The sequence below is a fragment of the Gallus gallus genome, chromosome 4, assembly GCF_016699485.2.
Source record: "Gallus gallus isolate bGalGal1 chromosome 4, bGalGal1.mat.broiler.GRCg7b, whole genome shotgun sequence".
NCBI lineage: Eukaryota > Metazoa > Chordata > Aves > Galliformes > Phasianidae > Gallus > Gallus gallus.
Window position 1 is genome coordinate 2,989,124 of NC_052535.1, and position 24,688 is coordinate 3,013,811.

Sequence of the window (24,688 nt, forward strand, 5' to 3'; positions counted from 1 at the left end):
GAGACTTGGAAACAACAGGAATTCTGACAAAACCCAGGGATGTTTTTCAGGTTGTGAATGGGGTCATCTGGAAAAGAGACCCATGCTGTCTTCCTAGATCTTGGAAATGGAAAGATCTAATAGCTGTATCTGATAAACATTAGGTACAGTTTTACACCAGATGAGACTCTGTTATTGATGAGGAAGGGTCGGTGGGATGACCATTACTAGCCCAAAATGATTGCCCTTTTTCTGTAACCAACTTGCTAACTCCAGTGTGCCACATAAAACTGAAATCTGACTACATTTCTCCTTCACATACCATCTCAAAAATGCTGAAAGCCAAGAATTTAAATAACATCTCGTGCAAAATTATCTCAATATTATTTTATCCTATTCTGTTTCCTGTGGGAGGAAAAAATGGCCATTCTTCCCATAGGCAGGAGACTGGATTAGAGGTACCTTCCAGACTAAGTCATACAGAGATCCTCAACAGTGTATTTCTCAGTTCTGTAATACAAATACAACAGAAAAATATCAATCATTCCAAAAAGGTTTATATGTTTCAGCGTATTTCTTTTCTTTCTTTACTTTTTGTTATGCTCAAGACTGACACTTTTCTTACTATAAAACTGACTAATATGACCTAATCTCCTGCAAATATAGTTTAGATTGTGTTGTCTTCTCTGGGAAACGGCCTTCAAATGTTAACCAAAGAATTGCCTTAATCAGTAAGTGTATTAAGGTGGTAAAAACATTAGACTTGCTGGCACTGCTTTATCACCATGCTGAGATCAACAGCTTTTCAAATGGCTGGAGACTGTGCTCACCTGTTTGGGCTCTCATGTAAACACAGTGTTTAGATTGTCTTCAAAGGTTGCATCCTTGTCCTCACCTCTCTCTGTCTCTGCCTGGATTTACCCATGTTCAAAGGAGCCAAATTCAGGCTGGAAGAGGTGCAGAGAAGGGATATCAGAATGACCAGAGGAACTGAGATGTGACCTGAAGAACTTTGTTTATTTACCTTAGGGATACCAAAGACTGGGAGGCAATAATGTAGGCTTCAACAGATAGAGGGCGAAAGGAAAGATGGGAGGAGAAACACAAGGTGGGGGTAGCAAAGAAGGAAAAGGAAGCTAATTAAGTACTGGAAGGATTGTTTAAAAAAGTACCTTTGATCCTCAGAAGTGTCAGATTGCAGAAAGCTGCTCTACCTGGAGCAGAAGGGAGAATACCTTAATGAGGTCTAATCATTTTAAGAGGGGAATGGAATGGCACTGCTGTACATGCTGTACACAATTGGATCTGTCCTCTCCAAGAATCCTGCTTTGGGTCTTCTGGCACTACAGTAACCTTTTCTGCTAAAGAAGCTGATTAGGATAAACTCTTTCAGATCATCCATTCTAAAAAGCCTACTCTTTCTTTCTTTTTCTTTCCAAGGCCATCATAATAATGCTTGATACTTTCTTTTGCTAAGGCAGAATACTCAAGTGCAGAGCAGGTAAATATCCACATATCTAGGAGCAAAGATACCGACTGAGCTATTTGCCATCCATTTTTATCATTTGTGACCTTAGCATGCCTGGGAATCCCCTGGCTCAGAGCGCCATGTGGTCATAGCATTTTTCAGTTTGCAATCTTTATCTTTCTAAGTGAAAGGACTAAAGCGGGTGTCCATGTCCTTAAACATTTTGCTTGAAATATTCAAACTATTGGACATGTTATCTGGCCTTGATTTAAGCAGATAAGGAAGGACTAGATCTAAGTATTCATACACACACCTATCTCCATGGCAGTAAATCTGTATGCCAGATCAAACTCTTCTCTAAGGCTTAGTTCCCTCTCAGCAATCCAGATCCATTTTATCTGCCAATGCATGCCTGTGGAGGAAGTGCACTCTTAACTAAGTGTGCCAACAACCCCTAAAAAGCCTAATTTATTAGGAAACAATCAAGATAGATGTATCAGAATTTCTAATTCAACGTGCATCATCAATATCCTTTTAGTCTTCAGTGAAAAAATGTTTCACAACACCACCAACTTCCCCGTAATGTTCCTGAGGTTAATAAATGCAAATAACTCGTCTCGTGTCTCGGCCAGTTACTGACGCACAACAGGACTAAGCCCTGAGTGCATGTCATTGAATGTAAACAAAAACATGACAGTCTTCCCATCAATTAAGCATGTGGATGAATGCAACTCTCATTGTCTCACACACTATTTTCTACCAATGGTGTTTCCTCTTCTCCCCTGCCCCCCATTCTTCAACATTCACTTAGCAAGAAAGATTACTAGTTAAACAAATTTGGACACAGAAGAGTAATTTAGACTGTAAAGAAATACTGTATATGAGCAAAGAGCCAAGAAATAAGAAGCACTGAAATGTACGAAAGAGAAAGGCAGCCAGTATTAACCCCTTTGTTAGAAGGATTCATGTGTTGACTCTTCCAATACAAATGCCTTCTTAAGTATTAGTGTCGTTTTAAGCTGTGCACATAGCTGGTGCACTTCCTTGATGCTCTGGTAAGGAAGGCGATCACAATTTTTTACCCTAGGAAGACTTAGGTACTGTCTAGCTCTAGTTCCATGCATCAGACTATAAGTGACCAAGTTATATACTGAACAATTCATTCCAACATCCGGGTTCATTTTCCAGAGCAACAGCACCAGAAAGAAAGAAGCACACTAAAAGCAAAAACCAGAACAGACAGTAACAAAGAAACCCAACCTCATCCCAAAGCAGAAAGCAAATTTTCATATAAGCTACAGTGTTACATGAAATATCTATGTTTCATACGTCAAAACATATCAATTATGACGGTCCCATATGCTTTATGGGACTGTCTCCTGTGCACAAAATAATCATATTGGTTCAGAGCTGGATGTTTGCTGACAGCAGAACAAGCATATCTGGGAAGGGTGCAGGTAATGTCATGGTTTGGGTGACGTCTACACTAGAATGGCTTAAATAAAAACCTGTTTTGAAACATCTGTAGAATAGGGTGGCATGGAATTAGCTAGCTTAACTCTTTAAGCAACAACATCTAAACATAAAATCATTCATTCTGGACACGAATCATGAATTTTTAATTGAAAACTTACACTCAAGTATTATTGTTTTGAATGAATCTGATTTCTCCATACTGCAGTAGTTCTTTTTTGAAGCGCTTCTGCCCAGCTGGCTTCTCAGATGGGTGTGTCATTATGTAATCATCCTCTGCTGTAAGACAACAGGATTCAAGGTATTATGTCTCAGGACATTGGAAATCCCAGGCACTATTGCAATATCCTTTTTTGATGGGCGCAAAATGTGCTCAGCACAGTTCTGTTTTCTTTCAGCTCAGAGCACACTCACAAGCTATTTAAAAAATGCTGCTAGGGTGTTTGTTTCAGTTTTTGCAGTATCAGATCGATCTGCTTGGAATCAGATGGAATAAAGGAAAGAAATTGCCTTGGATATTTCCCTGTCCTCCTGGAACTGTACTGAGCTATTAGGAAAATGGTCCTGATTGTCAATAAGACAGAAACTTGGATAAAAATTAAGGCATCTAATGATCAGATTCCTCAATCAATGTGGATCCTCTCCTGTTCATAGCTTAAAAATACAGAGTATTTTATCCACATACCTCAGGCTGCTATAATGTGAAAAATACACCTACTTATGCTGGTGTGAGAGGCTGGTGCGTCAAGCATATATCAGAATATGAGTACAAATGCATCTCTGTACCTATTTCTTGGTTTTAAAGTAGATATTCCATACAATTTGGGGCTTGATACTGCTTTTAGTTTCTTACTGCCTATCAGGACTCAGCAACAAACCTGTACAACCTATTTACGAGGTCCTAACAGCAGCCTAATTTGCTGAGAGCTGCATGGAGCAGTTCTGGAGACTTCCTCATCACAAACCTGTTTCTGGCATTCGTTTGTAAAAAAAAGAGTCCAGAGACAAGAGAAACCCAAGTAAGTTTCTGGATGAGTGCCATTAGAAGATGTGACCCTGAGGGATGTGGTTATGGGCATGGTGGGGATGGGTTGACGATGGGGTTTGGTGATCTTAGTGGTCTTTTCTCACCTTAATGATTCTGTGATTCTATGACTGTACTCAAACTTCTTAAGTCTGAACGCCTTACTGCTTCCTGAAAATAAATTACCAGCCCAGAAGAGTGGTGAGGTGGAATTGCAATCCAAAACTGTAATCCTGAAAGCCTCATGCTTGATTGTTGCCTAACCCTAATGTGTTTAATCACTGCAGGCTTTCATTTAGATAGGAGAAGTCAGGAATCTAGGAGACCCAAGGATCCTTGGTGTTGGCGATAAGAGTGGTTTGATAAAAATCAGTGTGTCATCAGAAAACAGCATCACTTTGGCTGCAGAAGCAGGTGCCCTGGGAGCATAGTGAAGGAATGCAGGTGTTTCTGCTGCCTTGTGGAGTAGGGAGTTGCCTTCATGCCCATTTAACCCAGCTGGGGTTCTGGCCCTCTTACTAGGCTTCTGGGGCTGGATGCTGCTGGAGGGAGGGCTGTTGGTCTGAGAGGATGGGCTGGAGGTGTGGATGCTCAGAGAAAGCTGAGCCAGAGGGAAAGAGCCTCTGGGCTGGAAAGGTCTGGTTGTGGGAGGGAAGAAAGCCAAGGGAGTGGCAAGGTTTGTGGCAACTGGGGTGTGTGTTGTGGGTATTAATATGGCTGATGGAGTTCCTGGTTAAAGGACTTTCCAACCAATTATGGATTATTTGGGAGAGGGTGCCTGCTTTCTTCTTTGCTTGAGGGGAATCTGAATGCACTCACTGGGTTTATAGAGAAGGAGATGTCATGGTGGAGATAAAAGAAATAATGGGTTTGGGGATTGGTGGAGTTTGATGACAATCCATGTCTTTTCTATTAAACAAGTGAGGGCTAAAATACTCGCTCAACCTCTGCCCTTCTCTTTATAACAGCAGTGTAAAACCACTCATTTCTGTTGTAAGGAACTTCAAAATCTAGCGATGAGAAGAGCTGCAGAAGGTCTGCATGTTGGTCATAATGGTGCCCATATCATCCATATCCTTTTGAAGGACTTTTTTTTTTTCCTTTTAAAATCTGAAAGTATTTGGCTACATTATTATTGTTATAGTGTCTCTAAAAGGTTGTTTGTTTGGTGACGTGGAGAAGTACTACTACATACTGTAGATTGCAGTGGATCTTAATGTAGGATTTTTTTTTTCCTTTTACTATTAGAACTGTGCCATTTAACAAGTGATTTTATGGTGTTATAACTTAATGAGAGGTTGCTTTTGCCCATGTGAGAAGTCCCACTGGCTTGGATAAGCCATTTCTGAGGGTATCTATAACCTATGGGAATAGATACTGTAAAAAGGAAAGCATTGATGGAGGCATTTCCCTTCCTGATATATTAGGCATGGTGAACAACCTGGCTTTTGTCCTATTGCGAAGGAAGATAAACCCAAGGATAATTCCATTAGAGATCACATAACAGCACGGTATATTAGCATGTAAAGTTACCTGGATGAAAGTTGGACTGAGCTGAAAGCTTTCCTTTCTGCTTTATGGTAGTCAAAGGCTGTATTTCAAAAACTGCTAATGAGAGTGAGGGACTCAGTCCAGCATATTTGAAAATAGTATTGTACTCATCTGTAGGCTTTGTCTTACTCAATTAAAAATGACTCCTTGGTTTCTACTGGCCGTGCCTTTGGAATGTTTCCCAAGAAGCAAGTCATTATATTCTGACACCTCTCCCTCCCCTGCTCATTAAGCTTTGGTTATGGCACCCTCCCAGATTTTAGTTCTCTTGTAGTTGATTTCTTCCGTTTCCTTAGTCGTATCTGTTGTTGTGACTTTCAGGATACTCACTTAAGGTTTTGCACTTACACAGTGTTTCCATTGCTTGAAGACAAGCTGAAGGTATTTGGTCAGGGAGGAGGCAGCTGGGGGTGAGGCTGGCCTGCTGTCTCACAGCCTTGGGTGCTAATTTGGCACCAGGCTCATCTGCCTGTGGAAAGCTGAGTTGCTCTGGGCCATATTTAGCAGCAGAACTGCAGGAATTAAGTGTCTTAATCTACAAATGAAGTTGTTCACCTTATTTTAGTGCTTCCGAAGTGAGTCAGTATATCAGCTGAGAATTTTCACAGGTTCACCTGGCCAATAGAAACATCTCACCTCTATTTGATCCTACTTTGGATTCCTTAATCTTTTTTTTTCTTTCTTTTGATCTTTACTCTAGATGGAGCTCTATGTTTGAGAAGCATCATATTCACATGTGACAAAGCAATGGATTCCCAGTGACTGGAATTTCTAGTGTGCAGATCAACTACAGTAGACAAAAAGCTGACAGTCTTGCAAATAGTCTTGAAAACACCTTTATTAACTCAATGGATGGGGACTTGTGCATTTTGCATTTATGGTGCTTTTTCCAGCTGCTCAGTTTGGAGGAGATCAGTGAGTTAACTTTCAGCCCCCTACTTTGGGGTATGATAGCCCAGAGGCAAATAGCTCAGCAGAATTCATCTTGCTGCACTTATCAGCTCTGAGATGAGCACGCAGCTCAGCTCAGAAGTGCCAAGGCTGGGGAGAAATGGGATCACGTACCATTACTTGCGGTTGGGTTAATACAGACCTTCAATGTTATGACATAATGCATAAGGAGTTCCTTTAAAAATGTGGTGGAGCCTTCCTTTCAGAGAATGCCAGCCCTGCAAAACAAAAAGATGTCTATTTTGGTAAAGATGGAGTATTTCTCTAACGATTCAAAGTGAAGATAGATTAATTTGTTTCCACTTTCCATTTTATTTCTTCTTACTTTAAATCCTCTTTTGTACCAACAGTTAATATTCGAATAGTGAGCAAAACTCTTCCAATATAAGAGAAATTTTCAATACACCTATTCTAATGCTACTTTTCTAAGGTAATGAATCCAAAATTCTTGGAACTCTCATTCCATGAACTCTTACAAAATGTGCTCTTGGCCGTGAGATCCCAACTCAGCAGATGTGAGCTTTGTGGCCTCCTGAATGGCAGCAACAAACCTCCCAGCTATGCAGAAAAGGCACGAAACTGATAAAGAAGAGCAACACAACCAGGAATAAGAATGTATAAAGGATTATCTCCTCTTCCCATGGGCTGAATCTCACCTTTGCCCTGAAGGAATCAGTAGGGTTGGAAGCAGAGTATGCTTCTTGTCTCTGTTGGCTGACTCACACCAGCTGTTGGATGGAAGCCATTAGGATGAGGCAAGCGAGTATCAGAAACGGTTTCGTCTCTGCAATTTGCATAGCTTGTGCCTTCATTAATGCTATCACTGTTTTCTGAGCAGTTCTTGATATCCCTTCCTTTTAGATGTTGTCCCACCTTGCACACAGTGCAATGATACATTTCTCACAGGTGGAGAATCCTGTCTTTTCTTTTTTGTGGACTGTTTGACTGATCAATGGTTTAAGTTAATGGTAAAGATTGTTCCAGAGCACCTGGAGGTCAGTTAACCACAAAGGAAGCAGTCTTACTCATTATCACTTTGTCCTTTAATCAAGGCTGAAACTTCGTTAAGCCCTACCATTCATTTTTAAATTAGTGCTTTGTGTTTAATTTTGTTCACCTGTGCAGGAGAAGGTAATTCCACCTCCTGCAGGAGCCAGCTGCCTGCCTCTGCTTTGATTGCTCTGTTGGTTTATAGCAGTCATAGAATCATAGAATGGCCTGGGTTGAAAAGGACCATAACGATCACCTAGTTTCAACCCCCCTGCTATGTGCAGGGTCACCAACCACTAGACAGTCCCTGTGGTCTTTCTGATTCTGCTCATCTGAAGAGTATGACATGGCCATGGAGCTATATGGATCACAGTAATTGTGTTGTTGATGGATGGCTGGGTGCCTTAAGTGATCTTCCTCAGATCTTGAAGACCAACTAGTTTTTCCTTTTTTCTCTGGTTGCATGTGTTGCTGCTATCTGGTTACCTGGTGTTTGTCTGCTGCTGAGATGATGCTGCTGTAGAGGAAGAGTGAGGAGGCTGTTTCTGCCAGTCAACAACTGCAGGTACGTAGTCCCTCACTTCCATTTTGTGGGAATGCACCAGCAATCCTTATCATGGCCATGTAATGCATCTTGGCACGCCCCTTGCCATTCCTAGGTGTGGAGCAGGTTCATGACACTTGCCTCATGGTACCCAGTGTGGTGTCACCTCCTTACTCTATAGCTGTCACTCCTCTCCTTAGAATGGGTTTTCTGGTTGTTAGTTTCTGCTCCTTGGCAGTGGGAACGGTAAATGAGCAATTGTTTTGTCTACTAATTCAGTTTTGAATGCGTGTGCCAGGTGCCAATATTAGTTAGCACTGGTCAGAAACCAAGTGCATCCCAGGAGCGATACCTCCAGTATAGTTTTACTTTTAGTCATCTGGAGTTACACAGAGAAAATGCCACAGCTGGTGACTCCACAGCATTACAACATGCACTTAATCCTAATAAGGAGGGAGAGGCTGTGGCTAACAGGTTGTTTTTCATCTCGTTTTGTTTCTAAACAAGCTGATAACCAGTTCTGAATCACGAGTTTGGAAGAGGTCTGGGTGCTTTTGTCAGGTACTGTTTGCAGGAAGGTGTTCTTTTCCACCTGGGGAGCCAGTGGTCCACAGATCCCTGGGTTATCCATCATGCAAACCAACATCATGCTGTCTCATATTAAAAATTCCATATTTATAACTCATGTTGGGATTGTCAGGTTGATTTTTTTTTAGCTTATGTTAAATCCAAGAAGGCTTCAGAAGGATCTCAGCTTGCTTGGTGTGTGTAAGCTGTGTGCTGTGCCATGTAGAACTGAAGGCTGGCATTCTGTGTTTTTTCTGCTTGGCTGTTTGAGCCCCTGGTTTGCGGACAGCCCATCAAGGGACACTTTCTTAATTTGTTTACCTTTAGTTTACAAAGCCTACATTGTGCCAAGACAATAAGCTTGTGCTTACTTTTGTTTCCAAAGGCACAGTGTTTAGGCATCCTTCCAGGGGCTAAAATAGAAATCTCTGAGAGAACCTGCTGCATCGGGTGATTAAAGAGAGAAATAAATCTGCTTTGACCTAACTGTGTTTCAAATGCTGTCCCACACACTCCTCACTCCTCATACAACACATGCCCTACCCAGCCTGAGTCGCCATTACTTAACAAGGAGCCTCACTAATTGAGAACAGTGTATGAAGGTGATAGAAAAGAGCAGGTGGAATGGAAAGTAGAGAGGCAGCTGGCTGACCACTATGTACCATGGTGTGCTTTAGCTGCTGCACTCCTGAGTGCCCATAGGGTATGCCTGGGGAAGGCTGCTCAACTGGGTGAAGCACAGGAGGTCCTCTGTTAAGTCATCGTTGTCACTAAGCCATTGCTTGTTAAATTCCTCCTCTGGGGGTGGCTTTGCTTTTATGACCTGTCTTGTCTTTGTGTATCCTGTGCTTGGAAGGTGTTTAGAAACCGAAGTTTAACCCCTCTTGTGCCGTTTGCTTTTGTGCATCTCCTGAGCTGAGACTCCAGCGTGAAGAAGGGAGAGATGGAACAGGAGGAAAGGATGGGTGTGGATGTTGGATGTGAAGGGAGATGAAGGGAGACCGGTGGGCTGGGAACTGCTCGTGCGGCAGGAAAGAAGGTGAGGCAGCCGGGCAGTGGTTCTGCGGGGAGAGGCAGGGGGTGATGTGGGGTCAGATGTTCTGGCAGGTGCATAAGGAGTTGGGAGGCAGAAGGTGTGTGAGGGGAAGCGGGTCCGGGCAAGAGCAGGCGCGGAGAGGGCAGGAGGTATTTAGGAGGGGAAGTGGGCAGGGGGCTGGGGCAGCTCGGGCGGGCGGATGTTCCCGAGGAAGTGGGCGAGGGGTTGGGAGTGTGGAGGGGAAGTGGGCACGGGCTGGGGCGAGCGGCCAGGGGGTGCCCGAGCGGCTCCCGGGGGCGGGAGGGGCCGCATCGCCCGCAGCCCCGCCCGGAGCGTGGGGCAGCCCCGGGGCCGCGGTTCCTGGCAGGGGGGCGGGCGGCGGACGGGAGGCGGCTCCGATAAAGGGCACGCAGCGGGCGGCGCGGGCAGAGCGGAGCGGCTCCGGCAGCGGTGGCGATGGGGATGCTCAGCCTGCCGGGCTTCCTATCCTGCGGGAAGAAGAAGGTGGGGATGGGGCACAGGGCAGGTGGGCTGTGTGGGTATTCGGGTAGGTACAGGGACACCTGGACAGGTGTGGGGGGAGAAAATAGGCAGGTTACAAATGCACCTGAGCAGGTAGGGTATGGAAGTGCTCTAGGTGGGCATAGGGGCACTTGGGTAAATAGGGTATGGCTGCCTGGGAGCGCTGGGCAGGTGAGGTATGGTGTGCCTAGGCAGACATTAAAGCATCTATCCAGATGGGATGCAGGTAAATACAGAAGTATGGGGGGGGGACCTAAATAGGTGGGCAAAAGGGGATGAGTTCAGTACTTAGAGAAGTATGGGCATATCTGGACATGTACAGTGGCAGAGCAGGGGATACCTGGGGGTGCTGCCCCTAGGAGCTGGCAGCAGAGGCACTAAGGTAGGAGGCACAGGATACAACTGGCTCTGAAGAATCTTTGGGCTCCCTGGGAGGACCCTAACAGTTTTGTGCTGTCTAGTCAAGGGCCAGTTGGACTGGTCACCTCACCTGGCTCTGCCCACCCTGCCTGACTGCCTTGCCCAGAGATGTCCAGGTGATGCTGTTGACAGATAAATAAGGATACAACTGTCCTGCTTACCACTGGGTTGATCCTGATCTTCTCTTCCAAGGACTTCAATCTGTCAAATGAAAAAGATGCCCACGCCAGTGACAATGATGAGAACTCGGATCGTGGCAACTGGTCGAACAAAGCTGACTACCTTCTCTCCATGGTGGGCTACGCTGTGGGCCTGGGCAACGTCTGGCGTTTTCCATATCTCACCTACCAGAACGGCGGAGGTACCTGTATTGAATGGCAGTTCTGGGTGGGCACACCTTGCTATCTTCAAGAGCCGTGAAGGCCGGCCATGAGGCTGGATGTGTTTTGTCAAAGCTGGATGTGAGCATCTCGCTGAGAACTGGGATGATGCCCACTGATAGGAATGGGAAGAGCAGGAAGAAGCATCTCTGTGTTTTTTGAGTACTGGCTGAGGAGAGGGACATGATTTAGTTCTAACTGCAGGCTTCCATCTGAGTATTGCAGAACTCTTCTGACTTTCTCATCACTCGCTTGCACCTCTTTATCAGTGTGCCAATATCCACTGATAACCTAAATAGCTGTTCTTCCTCCTCAGTGTTTAACCACTTTGATATGTTTATAGAGTGCGGTTGAGTCCTCTCTGTCGTTGTTTTGCCCAGGCAAATGAGCTAAGCTGGAATATTTATCCAAGCTCAATAATAATGCCCATCAGATTCTGCAGAAGTGTGAGGCAGAAAGCCTCTACCTGCTTATGCAACAAACAACTGGCAAAGCCAAATGGAGGCTCTAGATTCCCTGGCTGCTCTTCTAGAGCTTTGTCTACCCACCAAGCAACCATTGGTAATTAGGAAGAGTGTGAATGCCTGGTATCTGCTGTGTGCTTACTTTTGTGTACTTATTTATTCTGCCCAACAGTCATTTTGAGTCAAATTTTGGACTCTAAGTGCGATGCAGTTCATCCAGCTGCATGTGGAACACAAGATGGCATTCTTAGTACAGAAGTTTCATTGGCTTGAGTTATTGGCCAGGTTGCCTTACTTCTGGCTCTGGAGCATAATTGTTAAAACAAAATAAGTCAGGACATTCACCTATCTTTTAGGTGGTTTGCATCTGCTGCAGCAGAAAGCTAAGCACGATTGTGTTGCTTCTTGTATCCTTCTTTGCCCCAGTTAATTCAAGGGGGCTATTCACATCCTTAAATTACAGCAGGTATTTGCAGTTCCTTGTAGAACTGGGTCCTTAGTGGCTTTTAAGTCAGGCAGTACAGAGGATGGATTTCTGTCTGGTTACACGTGTGGATATCGGGTTGTGTTCAGGAAAGCCGTGTTCTCTCTTTCCTTGTTCTTCATGTGTGCACAAAAGAAGTGCCAATCCCTTCCACAGAACAGGGTTCTTATTGATGTCAGGTTAATGTGCACTCTAAAATGGGCTTACACAAGAGCCATGCTGGGATCCTGTTTGACATAGGAGTCAGCCAACCGTATCAAATAATTTTCATGCTTTGACATCCTGTAGCTACTCTGATGGTGCAGCTGCAACTTGTGGCTAGGGATGTGAAGAAATGCTTCTGTCCATGGTTATATAAAATGCAGTGAATACTGAAAGATTCATTGTTTTCTGCTTTCTTTTTTTTTGTTCTCTGCTCAGGTGCTTTCCTGATCCCATACACACTGATGTTGGCATTAGCTGGTTTACCTTTATTTTTCATGGAGTGTTCCCTTGGGCAGTTTGCCAGCCTAGGGCCCATTTCCATCTGGAGAATATTACCATTGTTTCAAGGTTGGTACTGTTAATTTTTCTCATTTTATTAATGGGCAGATGCTGATTGACAATTTCCTCATAGAATTATTAACTATGAGAAACCTTCTCTGTTTGCTGTGTGGAGAATGCTCTTACTGGAAGTGGGTTAGTGTTACGTTCCCAGATAAATGTCTTCCTTATTAACAAACAGCCAAACAGATGTGGGTAATGATTTTCCATGAAGTTTCCAACTATGCAAGGCTTTATCAGTGATTCATGCTAACTGCAGCTATCTGGAGAGAAGAAGATCACCGTATTTGCTTTGTGATGGGAAAACCCCACTTGCATACCTGCCACTGTATAGAAGAGATTGTGAATCAAACTTCACCTTATTGCTCTTTCTTTACACTACATATCCCAAAAGCCTGCAGGGCAACTCCATGTTGATGTGCTCATTCTGCATTTGGCCACCAGAGTTGGTGCAGGCATATAGAGTTGATGTGTGCAGTTAACCAGGTCACCGCGCTTCCCATGGGTAGGAAACTGATCCAGTGGATCCAATAGGTTAGGCTCTAGCCTCATAAGGTGAAGTGGTAAGAGGGACTGTTGTATTCTGTAGTGGTATTTTGCTTTTCTATGCGAGGGTTTGGATTTTACACGAAGACTTATGTGTTTGGAAACAATCAACCACATGATCTACCCACTTACATCCACTCAGATTATGTGCATTTGGGTGTAAAGGGCTATGTAGTTGGTCTTGTTTATCCTCTTTATCTACCCGAGAAATTAATACAGGAACAAATAAGGTTTTTCTTTTCTTTTTTTTTTTTTTTTACTTTTGTGATTACAATAAGTACTTCAATACCCACCTTCTATGAAACAAAAGAGATTACAGACTGGCTGGTTGACTTGCTCTTTTTGCCACTCTCTACTCAGCAGCACAACCAATGTTTCAAGAGAAGAACAGTGTGTTTCTCCTCAAAGAAAAAGTCTATAGACACAGCAAATGCTTTGTGTGTCTGTGAAGATATACATTTAAATATACTCCCTGAATGATTAGGAACTACTTGGCAAAATCTCACCAACTCACAGAACAAGGTTCATTTTAGCAAAGGAGAATATCAGTATTAATGGCAGACCTTTGCCATTTTCTGCTATTTTTCATTTAATTGGCGTAACCAGTAATTACAAAGGTATCTTTAAGATGATCTGCGCTAAGTTTTGTGCAGTTTCCTCTATTTTACTAAGAAATCAAAGCTTCCCACTGAGCCAGGAGAGGAAAAAATTATTGAACTTCTTCCTTAGACTTGATAACTAGTCCAATTATTTCTATGAGTCTAAGTTGAATCTTGTTTCAAAAGCATATCTAGGATGGTCAGTTTGGATCATGCCCTTCATTTTGTGGACTTATCCTTTCTGGTGGCTGTTCGCAGTTATTAAAAGTAGCCTTTGTCCCAGGAAGCCTTTCAAAAGTCAACTGAAGGCTCTTTAGTTTTTTCAACCTGAGTTTGGAGTAATTAAGACTCTGCATCTTTCTCTTTCATAGGAGTGGGCGTCACGATGGTCATCATCTCAACGTTTGTGGCAATCTACTACAATGTCATCATTGCTTATGCACTCTACTACTTGTTTGCCTCATTTCAAAAAGTGCTTCCGTGGTCAGATTGCTTTTCCTGGGCAGATGAGTTCTGCAGCAAAACACGCCTAGGTACTGTACTCAACAGCTATGGCTCAATATTATTCTCTTGAAAAGGTGTGCTTTGTGCTGTTTTCTGGGAGGGATTACAGGAGCAAGATGGCAGTCACGGCTTGAGGAAACAATTCCTGGATTTTGATTCTAAACATATGAGCATAATGCTTATCATCATCTCTTTCACCACTGTTAGGTTCTTGGGAAATCTACGGAGACCTGGGGTGAACTTCCTTTCTTTCCCCTCACCTTTAAACTTGAATGTTCCTGGAAATTGCATGTACCAGAAGAAATACTGCATGCCTATTTCACCAGGCCTAATGGCAAAGCAAATACCTCTCTTACAGGAACAAAAGTATTCCTATAGCTTTTATTAGGGCTGCTTTCATTATCTTTTGCCTTCCTGTGTAGCTATGTTAATGCTGAGCACCAATAAGGCATTGATTTCTTACTTTATTAACTGTTTAGAATGTATCCCAGTGCTATTATTCTTGATGTTTGGCAGTGCATGTACTGCTGAACAACTACTTCCTCAGCTTTCTTATCAGAATAATTTAAGGCAAAAGGTGAAGCTGATGTGACAATTATTAGTTATTAGCCCAGTTGGAAACAAGTTGCCACGTAACCTCTGACCTTATTAAAACAGGGACAGGATCATGCTGGGTTGTGCATTTAAAAATATGAATGTAACTGTAACACAACTGTATATTTGAAGATATCTCATAAGATTCGTAGGCTTTGTAAGAATGATGCTGAGATTCTTCATTTAGCAAAAAAGTTGCTGCTTGCTTATGGGCAGAAAAATGGTTTAACCTTGAGTTTCTACGTGCTGGAGGAATACAAAATTCAGTTGAAGGTATTGTCTTGAATAACCTTCCACCAGATTTAATTGTAAACACAGGGCTCTTGAATACTGAGAGCAGGTTATATTTGCCAGCTGAAGCTATAACTGTTTAGAAAACATATTTACCATTGTAGGCTGACTTCATTTTTTCAATCACTGCTTGTTGATTGCCTCTTTTTTTCCTTGCTGTTTTTCTTTCAGTAAATGACTGCAGTGCAGTGTTAGATGGACAAATCATTCATGCAAACTACTCGTTCATTGCAAGCAACAACCTCACGTGTCTCAATGACACCATCAACTATAAACCAGTGCAATTTCCCAGTGAACAGTACTGGAAGTAAGTAAGAAACAATCTCATCAGTGGGGATGAGCATGGAAATCTGTGCAGGAGGAACTTAAATTCTCATTGATGAGTGTTGGCCCTTAATTTTTATGGAAGCAAATGAGCCAATATATAGCACGCTGAAAAGTAATCCAGCAAAAGAAGTTCCTCTTGAGTTCTGGTAGGGACTACACGGTGTCTTTGTATATGGTGTCTATTTTTTTTTTCTCTCCAGGATTTATGCAGTAAAATATACTTATCTTATTCATAATCAGAGCCTATTTTGAAATCTCCATTTCTTTAGCCATGTGATTTTGATCTGCCTGAGAACTGATTCTTGTCACGGGCTCTTCTGCTGTTAGAATTTCATGGTTAACTTGAAGGCATGATGGGACTCATGGAGTCAGTCATGGAGCTGAGGGCTGGTGGGTGTTAAAGAATGAACAACACGCAGTTGCATTTTGTGTTTTTCAGTTCCAATCATGCAGTTATAGCTGCTGCCTGCAGGATCTTGTAAATATATTGTAGAATCATTATAGTTGGAAAAGATCTCTAAGGTCGTCTACCATCAACCCATCCCCCCCCATGCCCACTAACTGCGTCCCTCAGTGCCAATACCTATTGATATACCTATAACTATGGGAAGCAGCTCGTTTTCCTTCAGGAAGGGGCTGAAGAGGAGCAGGTGCTTCTGCCATTGTTTTCACTGTGCTGTTTTGTGCCTCCAGTAAAGTGGCTCTTCAGCGCTCCAGTGGGCTGGATGAGACTGGCAACATCGTGTGGTACCTGGCCCTCTGCCTGCTCCTGTCCTGGATGATCGTTGGAGCTGCCTTGTTTAAAGGCATAAAATCTTCTGGAAAGGTAAGTGAGGAAAAGCAGACAGCAGATTCTGGCCTGATCCTACCCAGCAGCACTCCCAGTGTCAGCTGGACTGGAGGGAGGACAGCACAAGGCAGGATGCGGTGCTAACCCACCACCCTCTGCTGGACCCCCTGTTAGGCTCTGCTGCTGCTCCTTGGCTTCAGAACCCTTACATAAAATATGAGTAAGGTGCTGATTGCACAGCATTTACTTAAGACACTGCTCTGCTGGCTCCACCAGGGCTGCCCTATGTTTGTAGACCATGCTATCATGCAGGTGATCCAGGCTGGGTGCTGGCAGCCAGCTGGCTGGTGGTGATGAACGTGTGCATGTGACAGCACATGCACATATGCCGTGGTAACACCCAATAATTATTTGCACCTACAGACCGGTTGAGATGTTTGGACAATAAAGGTCAAGTCCTGCCTGCAGTTGTGCAGGTACCTACCAGGTTGTGAAATCATGTTTGTACCCAAGATTTCTGAGCTGCCTGTAGGGACCAGGTGCTTATTTGTAGACTCTGGCTTTGCTGAACTACCAGGCCTGCCTGGGTTCTGCTGGGTAGGGAGGATCCTCTCCAGACCTCAGGCTGTATTTCATTCCTCGTTGCCTGAGGCCCCTTCTCTCAGTTTACTTGATCCCCTTCCCATACCTCTTTCTTATTCCCTGTGTTGCATCTCCATTAATTATTCCTTCAATCTGTCGTAAGGAACTTTCTGCACTCATTTTCTTTTTTTTCTCCCTAATTCCTCTCATTGTGCCTTTCCACAGTTTCATACTGCCTGCATTGCTTTGCTCGGTCTAATATCTCCTCCTATTCTCCTTTCTATTTGAAGTTTTCTGCCTTCTGTCTCAGAACTTTGGAGTGGAGTTTCTGTGCTTTCCCAGCATCATCTATAATGCCACATTGTTCCTCTAAAACTTGCATTATTTGGGTTCCCTGCAAATGGCTCTTCTAACTGTCACTTCTCTTCTGTATGAAGGTAAGGCTCTTTTGAGGAGAAAGGTAAGAATCAGAAGTATCTATCCGGGCAGGAGTAAGGAAGAGATGAAGACTTGAGAGAATTGACTATTGCAGGCAAAATATGGCAGAGGTCTTCAAAAGCAGCAGACTCCCTGTGTGATGGTGCAGGGCTATGGCTTGGTGAAACCAGCACCATTCTTTCAATTATCTGCCTGCATAACACTGAAACCATGATTCAAGAAACAATAGTATTGTTAAACACAGCCTGCGTGATAATTGCATTGCTGCTGGCCTGGATCCCACCACTCTAGAAGTTGTGTAGACGAAAACTGGGATTTGTGTCTGGTAGAGCTGACAAGTCCTTGTTCCCAGTAAAAAGAAAAGTTTCCAGCATGGGCTGTTTTGTTTTGTTTTTTGGTCTCAACAAGAGGTATTTCCATCCTGATAGCCTCATTTTGGCTGGCTTCGGGTCTCGTTTGCTAGAAGCATTGCCTATTAAGATACCTCTTGGGTAGTTGAGTCCAGGCCTTGCCACAGCAATAAATTATGTCAGAAAACATTTCTGAAACTGATCAAGAGCTGTCTGAAAAGTGGATATGTGGCTTGAGACTTCTGCTGGAATGAAGCTCCAGAACTGGCTAAGCCAGATGATTAGTGCTTGAGGTGTGCTCACCTCTAGTCCCACTTCCCTGATTGTTGGCTTTTTGTACCAGCAGCTCTCAGCCTAGACCCTTGGCATTCCTCATGCATGGAGGGCTGTGCATCCCATCACTGCTAACGTGCGTCCCTGCTCTTCTTTCTGCAGGTTGTCTATTTTACTGCCCTCTTCCCGTATGTCATCCTGCTCATCTTGTTGGTGAGAGGAGCCACCCTGGAAGGTGCTCTGGATGGCATTGAATATTACATTGGGAAACAGTCCAACATCACCAAGTTGATGGAGGCAGAGGTGAGAGGTGGTGTCAGGTCCGGAAGCATGACACATTTCTGTGGTTATATGGGCTTGGCATTTACAGAACAATTTATTTTTTTTATCCAGCCAAATGCTTCTTCAGTTCCTGCCCAGAGTTCTGTATTGAAAGCTGGTTTCTGGCTTTCCAGTTATCCCAGCTCTATGAGAGCTTCAAGTCCTGTTCTAGCTACTCTCAGTCTGCTCCCTCCCTGCCACGCTGGATGGCAGCAAATTCTATCACATTGCCTTTGAGCAATTCTCCAGAGGCAAAGTTTCACCCCAGCAAAGCCTGCTGAGATGGCCCTTGGTGTGGGATCAAGCATTGCTATTGCACGGTGCCCTCTTGCTTTGGTTGTAAGAATTTCAAGGAGAAATTCAGGCTGTGCGTTGCCCAGTAAATCACCTCAGGAAATTGGATGGGTAGGGAAGGGTGCTTTGCGCAAAGGAAGCCTGGATGATGTTTTGTTATAGTTCAGTATATTAGTTCTGCTTGAAGAAAATATTCAGTGTGCATCATTTGTGGTGTCTTATGTGAACATCAGGCATTAACTGAGGGGATGCAGCAGGGGCACAGTTTCCCACATAAGTCATTTGGTTGGGTCATGGTGTGCAGAACAAAAGTTAGTGAGCACACAGAAGCTCATTTCTGTGTCCTCTCCTGGTTTTCCTTGTTCATTGGCACTGTGACAAGACTCACATCTTGACAACCTACAAATGTAAACAAATTGAATCTCTTCTTCAAAGTTGGCCCAATAAGGCCTAAATGTTTAGCTACATACTTGGGATGTGGCCTTCATGAGTTCATAGAGGACCTTGTTTGTGCTGGAGACTGCAGCGTCACCAGCATACTATATCCTACCTATTCTGAAATTCATATGAAATAAAATCAGATATTTAGTCTAAATGTAGAAAAATCTTGGAGCTTCCATTGACAGTAGGCCTGAATAGCTACGATGTATTTAAAGTAACATACTAACTCCCACGTTCTTGGTTCTGGTAGGTTTGGAAAGATGCAGCCACTCAGATATTCTACTCCCTCTCTGTGGCATGGGGTGGACTTGTTGCTTTGTCTTCATACAACAAGTTCCACAACAACTGCTACTCGGATGCTATTTTTGTTTGTGTAACAAACTGCCTCACCAGCGTCTTCGCCGGGTTTGCCATTTTCTCTGTCCTGGGACATATGGCATTCGTGTTGAAGAGACCTGTCTCAGAGGTCGTGGACTCAGGTAGGCTGATCGTTTGGCTGTTGGTATGAGGACTGACCTTGACCAAAGCATAGCAGTAACCTCCATCATTCTGCTTCTTTCCAGGATTTGATCTGGCATTTGTAGCCTACCCCGAGGCTCTCTCCAAGTTACCAGTTTCCCCTCTTTGGTCCTTCTTATTTTTCTTCATGCTTTTGCTTTTGGGCCTTGATTCCCAGTTTGCCACCATAGGTGAGTGGGGTTTTAAGTAGCCGATTGCTTCCCAAATGAACAGTACCTTTCTAAATTGTTCTCTTCAAAACCCACACTTATCTTTCCCTTGCAGAAACACTTACAACCACCATACAAGATATATATCCCAAAATGATGAAAAAGTTGAGAATCCCTATAACCTTGGGTGTGTGTGTATTGCTCTTCTTTCTTGGTCTTATCTGTGTTACTCAGGTAAGCTGCTACACTTCATTTTGGCAATGGCTTTAGTTATTCCCCAAGTGATAAACTTGGGTCAGAACATCCCTTTCAATGTGATAAGAGCTTCCCCAGGAGCTCTGCGTGAGTCTGAGAGAATTGCCAATGCTGTCCATGTGCTTGGATGTGCAAATAGGAAATTCCCATGGGGAAGTGCTGGAGTACTTCAGGCTTTGTCTGGTTACTCAGCTGAGATGTGTTTTCAAATAGAAGGCCTATAAATAGCCTGTGAGCCATCAACCCAACTATTTGCTACTGGGTTTAGAAGATTGTTTGTGTAATTTCAAGCACATACACACAGTGTGTCTGCAGCTTTGTGGGCACTGCTGCTAGATGTGGATAGGACCTTTGTGTTCAGAACCTACTACCAAACAGGACAGCATTTGAGAAATTCTCTGTTCCAGTCATTAAAAAAAACCTATTAGCACATCATTACTCCTCCAGAAATACATAGGATTTTCAGTACACTGTGTGCTTTTTCTTGAGGCAATTGCTTTTACAGTTATAAAGGTTAATTGCAAGGACTACATCCAGAAACACAGATTTCTGTGTGTAATTGGACTGAGAGTGTAAAGATTGCTGTGATGAATAGGCAGCAATGTATGGTCAGGAAAAGCATATTGGTTAGGAAACATGACAGGGGGATTTGTAAAGGATGTGGTATCAGAGAGTGTGAAATATAAAGCTGTTCCCTGCTCTGTGATACTGCTACTGCATACAAGTGTTCAAAGCCTTGTTCAACCAGTGTGAGAAACTTGTGTGTGTAAGAACACGAGCCTACCAGAGCTGCTAACTGGCACAGCCATTCCTGTAGCTCAGCATTAAAGCTGGTGAAGCAGTCTTTGCCAACATTTAACCTTATTTCTTTCTCATGTTACTGTGAAGCTGATGCTTCGATACTCTAAGTGCCAAACTTGAATCTTGCTATCAGCTGCTTATATACACTTTGCATATAGGTGGATCTCGTTAATGTGACAAAACACTATAGATCTGTATATGTGCTTTCTAATTTTTCATAGAGATGTTTAAATGAAATCATGTTTGCAAATGTGTGCTTAACCCAGAGAACCAGGAATTTGAAAAGCTCAGGCTGGTGGTCAGTCACACTGGCTTGAACAACAGAACTTTACTTGCGTAAAGATATTATGGAACTGGGTAAAATTTTACCTCTTGTTTGTTTTGCAGGCAGGAATTTACTGGGTGAACTTAATAGATCACTTCTGTGCTGGATGGGGAATCCTTTTTGCTGCAGTGCTGGAGATAATAGGCATCGTCTACATTTACGGTAAATGACTGGCATTGAAAAGCCACGATTTGACTATAGATTGGATTATACAGACAGAGCACACATCAAACATTTGTTTCTGCAGTAAAAGACCTATAATTTCTTAATTGTTAAAGTCTTTCGTTTAATTATCATAGAACTTGAGTTATTGACCTTGACCACCTCCTTCCTTCTGCCATTTTGAAATAGGCTCACCTGCGAGGTCCATATGTGCTTTACAATGCACCATGTGATTGTTTTTCCACAGGAGGAAACAGATTTATAGAAGACATTGAAATGATGATTGGGAAGAAGAGCTGTTTCTTTTGGATGTGGTGGAGGATGTGCTGGTTTTTCATTACTCCTGTGCTGTTAGTGGTGAGTACGGATGGCTCGATTATATTAATGTGATAGAATTTATTGTTTTGGTGATGGGTAGGTTTCCATGTAAATGTTCAGGGATGAATGCCCAAGCTCTGTATGCAAAGACAAGGCATGGCTGAGTCAGTGGAGCGTCCTATACGTTATCCATACTTTTCAATACATGCCACTTATCATAGAATCATTAAGGTTCTAAAAAGACCACTAAGATCACCAAGTCCAACCATCAACCCAACCCCTCCATGCTCACAGACCATGTTCCTCAGTGCCACATCTCCATATTTCGTGAAAACCTCCAGGGATGGTGACTCTGCCATCCTCTCCAGGACAAGATACACCTTCAGATCCAGCAAGCTCCTCTACTCCTAGCTGTGACTGTAGATGGTTGGATTTTATCATATGATGGAACTTAATATCCCAAATCCAAGAGCAGTGGCAGGTCTCTTTGGCCAGAAGGCATTGCCTTTATTCTCTTCGGATTATAATTAAGAAAATGTTCCTTATAAATACCTTCCTTCTGCCACCATTTAATCTTCAATTATTTTTCTTTCCTGTAAGTAGAGGAACATTAGAGCACATAAAACGTACAGAAAAAGATGCTGAGCTTACTCAGTAACATGTGTCTTCTGATGCTGGGCCTCAACAGAGCCTGGAAATCTAGTTCTATTTAAGTGTAGGTATACTTTAAAGTGCAGGCTTGCACGTCAACATCCTCTTTGAGTTCTGTCCGCCAGTCTTACTGCTTGGCCATGGCTAAGCACCAAATCCTGTACAGCAAATGTCATGTTCAGAAAGCAGGAAGAAACTGCAGAATGTGTAGATAAGTTGGGTTGGTTTTTTGGTTTGTTTGTTTTTTTAAACTAAGTTAGAAATATGGTACAAACGGAAGTCAACTGGAAATCTGCTTTTCTCTCCTATTTCTTTATATGTGTTTTAAACAGGCAATATTGGTCTGGTCATTAGTGACGTTTTCAGCTCCCACTTATGGCTCAGTGCTATATCCAACATGGGGAACTGCTGTTGGCTGGTGCATGATCATCTTCTGTGTCATCTGGATTCCCATCGTGGCTGTTGTAAAAATACTTAAAGCAGAAGGAAACCTTTTTCAGGTAAGGGCACAACAAAGTGGTCATCGTCTCCAGTTTGCTTTTCATGGCATTATTGGGAATGTCTGTGCCTTTTTCTTAAGAGCATGTTCAGTATCTCAAGATATCATCACCTGGATTTTTACACCAAAGCACATATTTAGTAGTTACATCAGAGGCCAATGTACCTAGAAAAATTTTCCAGAAAATTTATATCTTTATTTCTGGAATTTTGCCTCATATTCCTCACAGAAATGAGCAAGTACAAGATCTGGTGTTTGCTCTTCTTGCCAGGCTTTGCAAGAAGAGTCCTTCTATTCACAGCTTTCTCAACCTGTTTGGCTTCAGTAGCTGAATCCGTCCAGAATGTTTTATGAAACATAGATGGTTGGTTTGCTGTTTCTTGAGTGTGGGACATGTTTAGAGTTACAGCTTTATTGAGCTTTAAAAATAGCCCAGAGTAAGGTAAGATACGAACCGCCTCTTGTTATTGCTTTTCAGCGCATTGCAAGCTGCTGCAGGCCCACAGCAAACTGGGGTCCCTACCTGGAATGTCACAGAGGAGAAAGATACAGCCATGTTGTAACTCCCAAAAAGGAAAAGGAGCATGAGATTCCTACTGTGTCTGGCTTTACGTACTTCCGAGAATGAGATGGCTCTTTGGATGATCAACTTTTAACGTAGATGTGTTTTTTCTTTACCTGTCACAAAGTGACAATGCAAAACAACAATCAACCTCCTGCCCTTCCAAGTTCAGCCTTCAGATGCAAGCAAGCCCTATTATTTATTAGTATGCTTGGGGAAGAACAGATCTCCCCAATAACCAGGTCTGAGAGGGCAGGAAGAGGCTTTGCAGCCTCCCAAGGCTGCTGGACTGGGCATGCTTTGTCCCATCCCACCAGTATCCAGCTGGACTGTGCCTACTGGTGTGGAGAAGAATAAAAATGCACTCTGATGCTCCCCAGCTACATGAAATTTAAGCCAAAAGGTGCTGTACTTGCATGCACATCTGTGCTGTGGGCAGCACGCAGCTCTTCCTTCTGCTGTGCCCTCTGTGGTGCTGCATGGGGCTGTGCTGCTGCCTGGCCATGCAGCTCAGGGAACATGAAGAATTTTCCTTTAAACCTTGCTTAAATGCTGTGAGGCTGCTCAGGATCTGATGTTCACTACGTGGTGTGTTCATTTTTGTCTATGCACCTGAATACTGAGTGGCAAAAAACTGCCGTCACTGGAAATATTGCAGTGAGAAGGGGGCTGCTCTGTCATGATTTCTCCTGGAGCCCACCAAGTCACTTTTGTTGTGTTGTGCTCTGTGCCCAACATTCTGCCATCTGTAATTCAAAAATCCCATATCTCCAATCGTATGTCCTTGGGCTCTGCAGACCCAAATGGCAACCTTTGATTTCTGCTCTCCATGCAGCCACCAGGGCTTGTTCTCTGCTGGGATTTTCCTTGCAAGGGAGAGTAGAGTGCTTTCTAAAGGTTATCAGTGTTATCAGTCTTTGGGCTAGAGCCAAAAGAAGCAGAACCTCCAGTTGAAGGTTAGAATTGACTTGTAATACCAATAGTCCAACAGGTGCTGAAAATCATGAGAATACTGAGAAGTTGGGAAGTTTGAGATGTATTTGGGAGAGCAGACTTTTGCTTTTACCTTGGAACTGTGGGATAGCTGGAGAGCTGACCTCACTCATAATAGGACTGAATTTCCCCCTCCCCCCCCGCCCCCCCCCCCCCGGACAAAAAAGAACCCCAGACAAGACCTATGGAATGAGGGCATGCATTTTCTGTGCTGGGGCATGTCTCTGTCACTGTGATGATGGTTCCTTGGGAACCATGCAGCAGGGTTTCTCATCCCTTCCTCTCATGGCTTTGTCTCTGTTTCTGAACATTGAAGGACTGGGGATAGTGGCTCATCCCCCAAGACGCACACCTTGCTGTATGTTTTATACTGATGTTTTTGTGACAAATCAACACTTGATTGCAAATAAAATGTAATTTTCTGTTTTTAATGGCTCTTTGGAGCTGGAAAAAAAAGATTGCAGCGTTTTGTATGGAGCTGGAAAGTGAGATTTCCTCCTTTTGTATGGAGGTAAGGGCAGTATTTGTTGGATTGGGAGGTACCACCCCCTCTTCAATGTCTGGGGCCATTGAACTGGAAAGGTTCAACCTGCAGGAAGGCTTTTCTTATGGAAGCTAGGACTGAATGCAATAGCCCTGTTACAAAGCTTAGTCAGAACATACAGAAGGTAACCAAGAGGTGGGGGGGAAGCAGGTTGGCCAAAACAG

At 43.4% G+C, this 24,688-nt stretch overlaps 1 protein-coding gene across 3 annotated transcripts; it reads left to right on the forward strand.

Moving 5' to 3' along the window:
* Positions 1-1,054: 1,054 nt before the first annotated feature.
* On the forward strand, positions 1,055-24,411 carry SLC6A14 (solute carrier family 6 member 14). Of its 3 annotated transcripts, XM_015278436.4 has the most exons (15): positions 1,055-8,001; positions 9,404-9,586; positions 10,718-10,886; positions 12,274-12,405; positions 13,913-14,074; positions 15,102-15,237; positions 15,951-16,083; positions 17,853-17,993; positions 18,997-19,225; positions 19,310-19,435; positions 19,530-19,648; positions 20,858-20,957; positions 21,205-21,314; positions 22,259-22,426; positions 22,904-24,411. In XM_015278436.4, the coding sequence occupies exons 3-15, from the start codon at positions 10,817-10,819 to the stop codon at positions 23,051-23,053; spliced, it is 1,776 nt and encodes a 591-aa protein (XP_015133922.1). In that variant the 5' UTR covers positions 1,055-8,001; positions 9,404-9,586; positions 10,718-10,816; the 3' UTR covers positions 23,054-24,411. The 3 variants fall into 3 exon arrangements, with proteins under 3 accessions (XP_015133922.1, XP_025005866.1, XP_003641183.1); XM_025150098.3 differs by lacking the exon at positions 9,404-9,586; XM_003641135.6 differs by lacking the exons at positions 1,055-8,001; positions 9,404-9,586 and adding an exon at positions 10,007-10,087.
* Positions 24,412-24,688: the final 277 nt, after the last annotated feature.

Bases quoted from the DNA above. Each gene is read 5' to 3' on its own strand.
- SLC6A14 (XM_003641135.6), top strand. From the start codon at position 10,040: ATGGGGATGCTCAGCCTGCCGGGCTTCCTATCCTGCGGGAAGAAGAAG. The intron at 15,238-15,950 runs GTAAGTAAGAAA...TTGTGCCTCCAG, and splicing joins CCCAGTGAACAGTACTGGAA to TAAAGTGGCTCTTCAGCGCT. The intron at 19,436-19,529 runs GTGAGTGGGGTT...TTTCCCTTGCAG, and splicing joins TTCCCAGTTTGCCACCATAG to AAACACTTACAACCACCATA.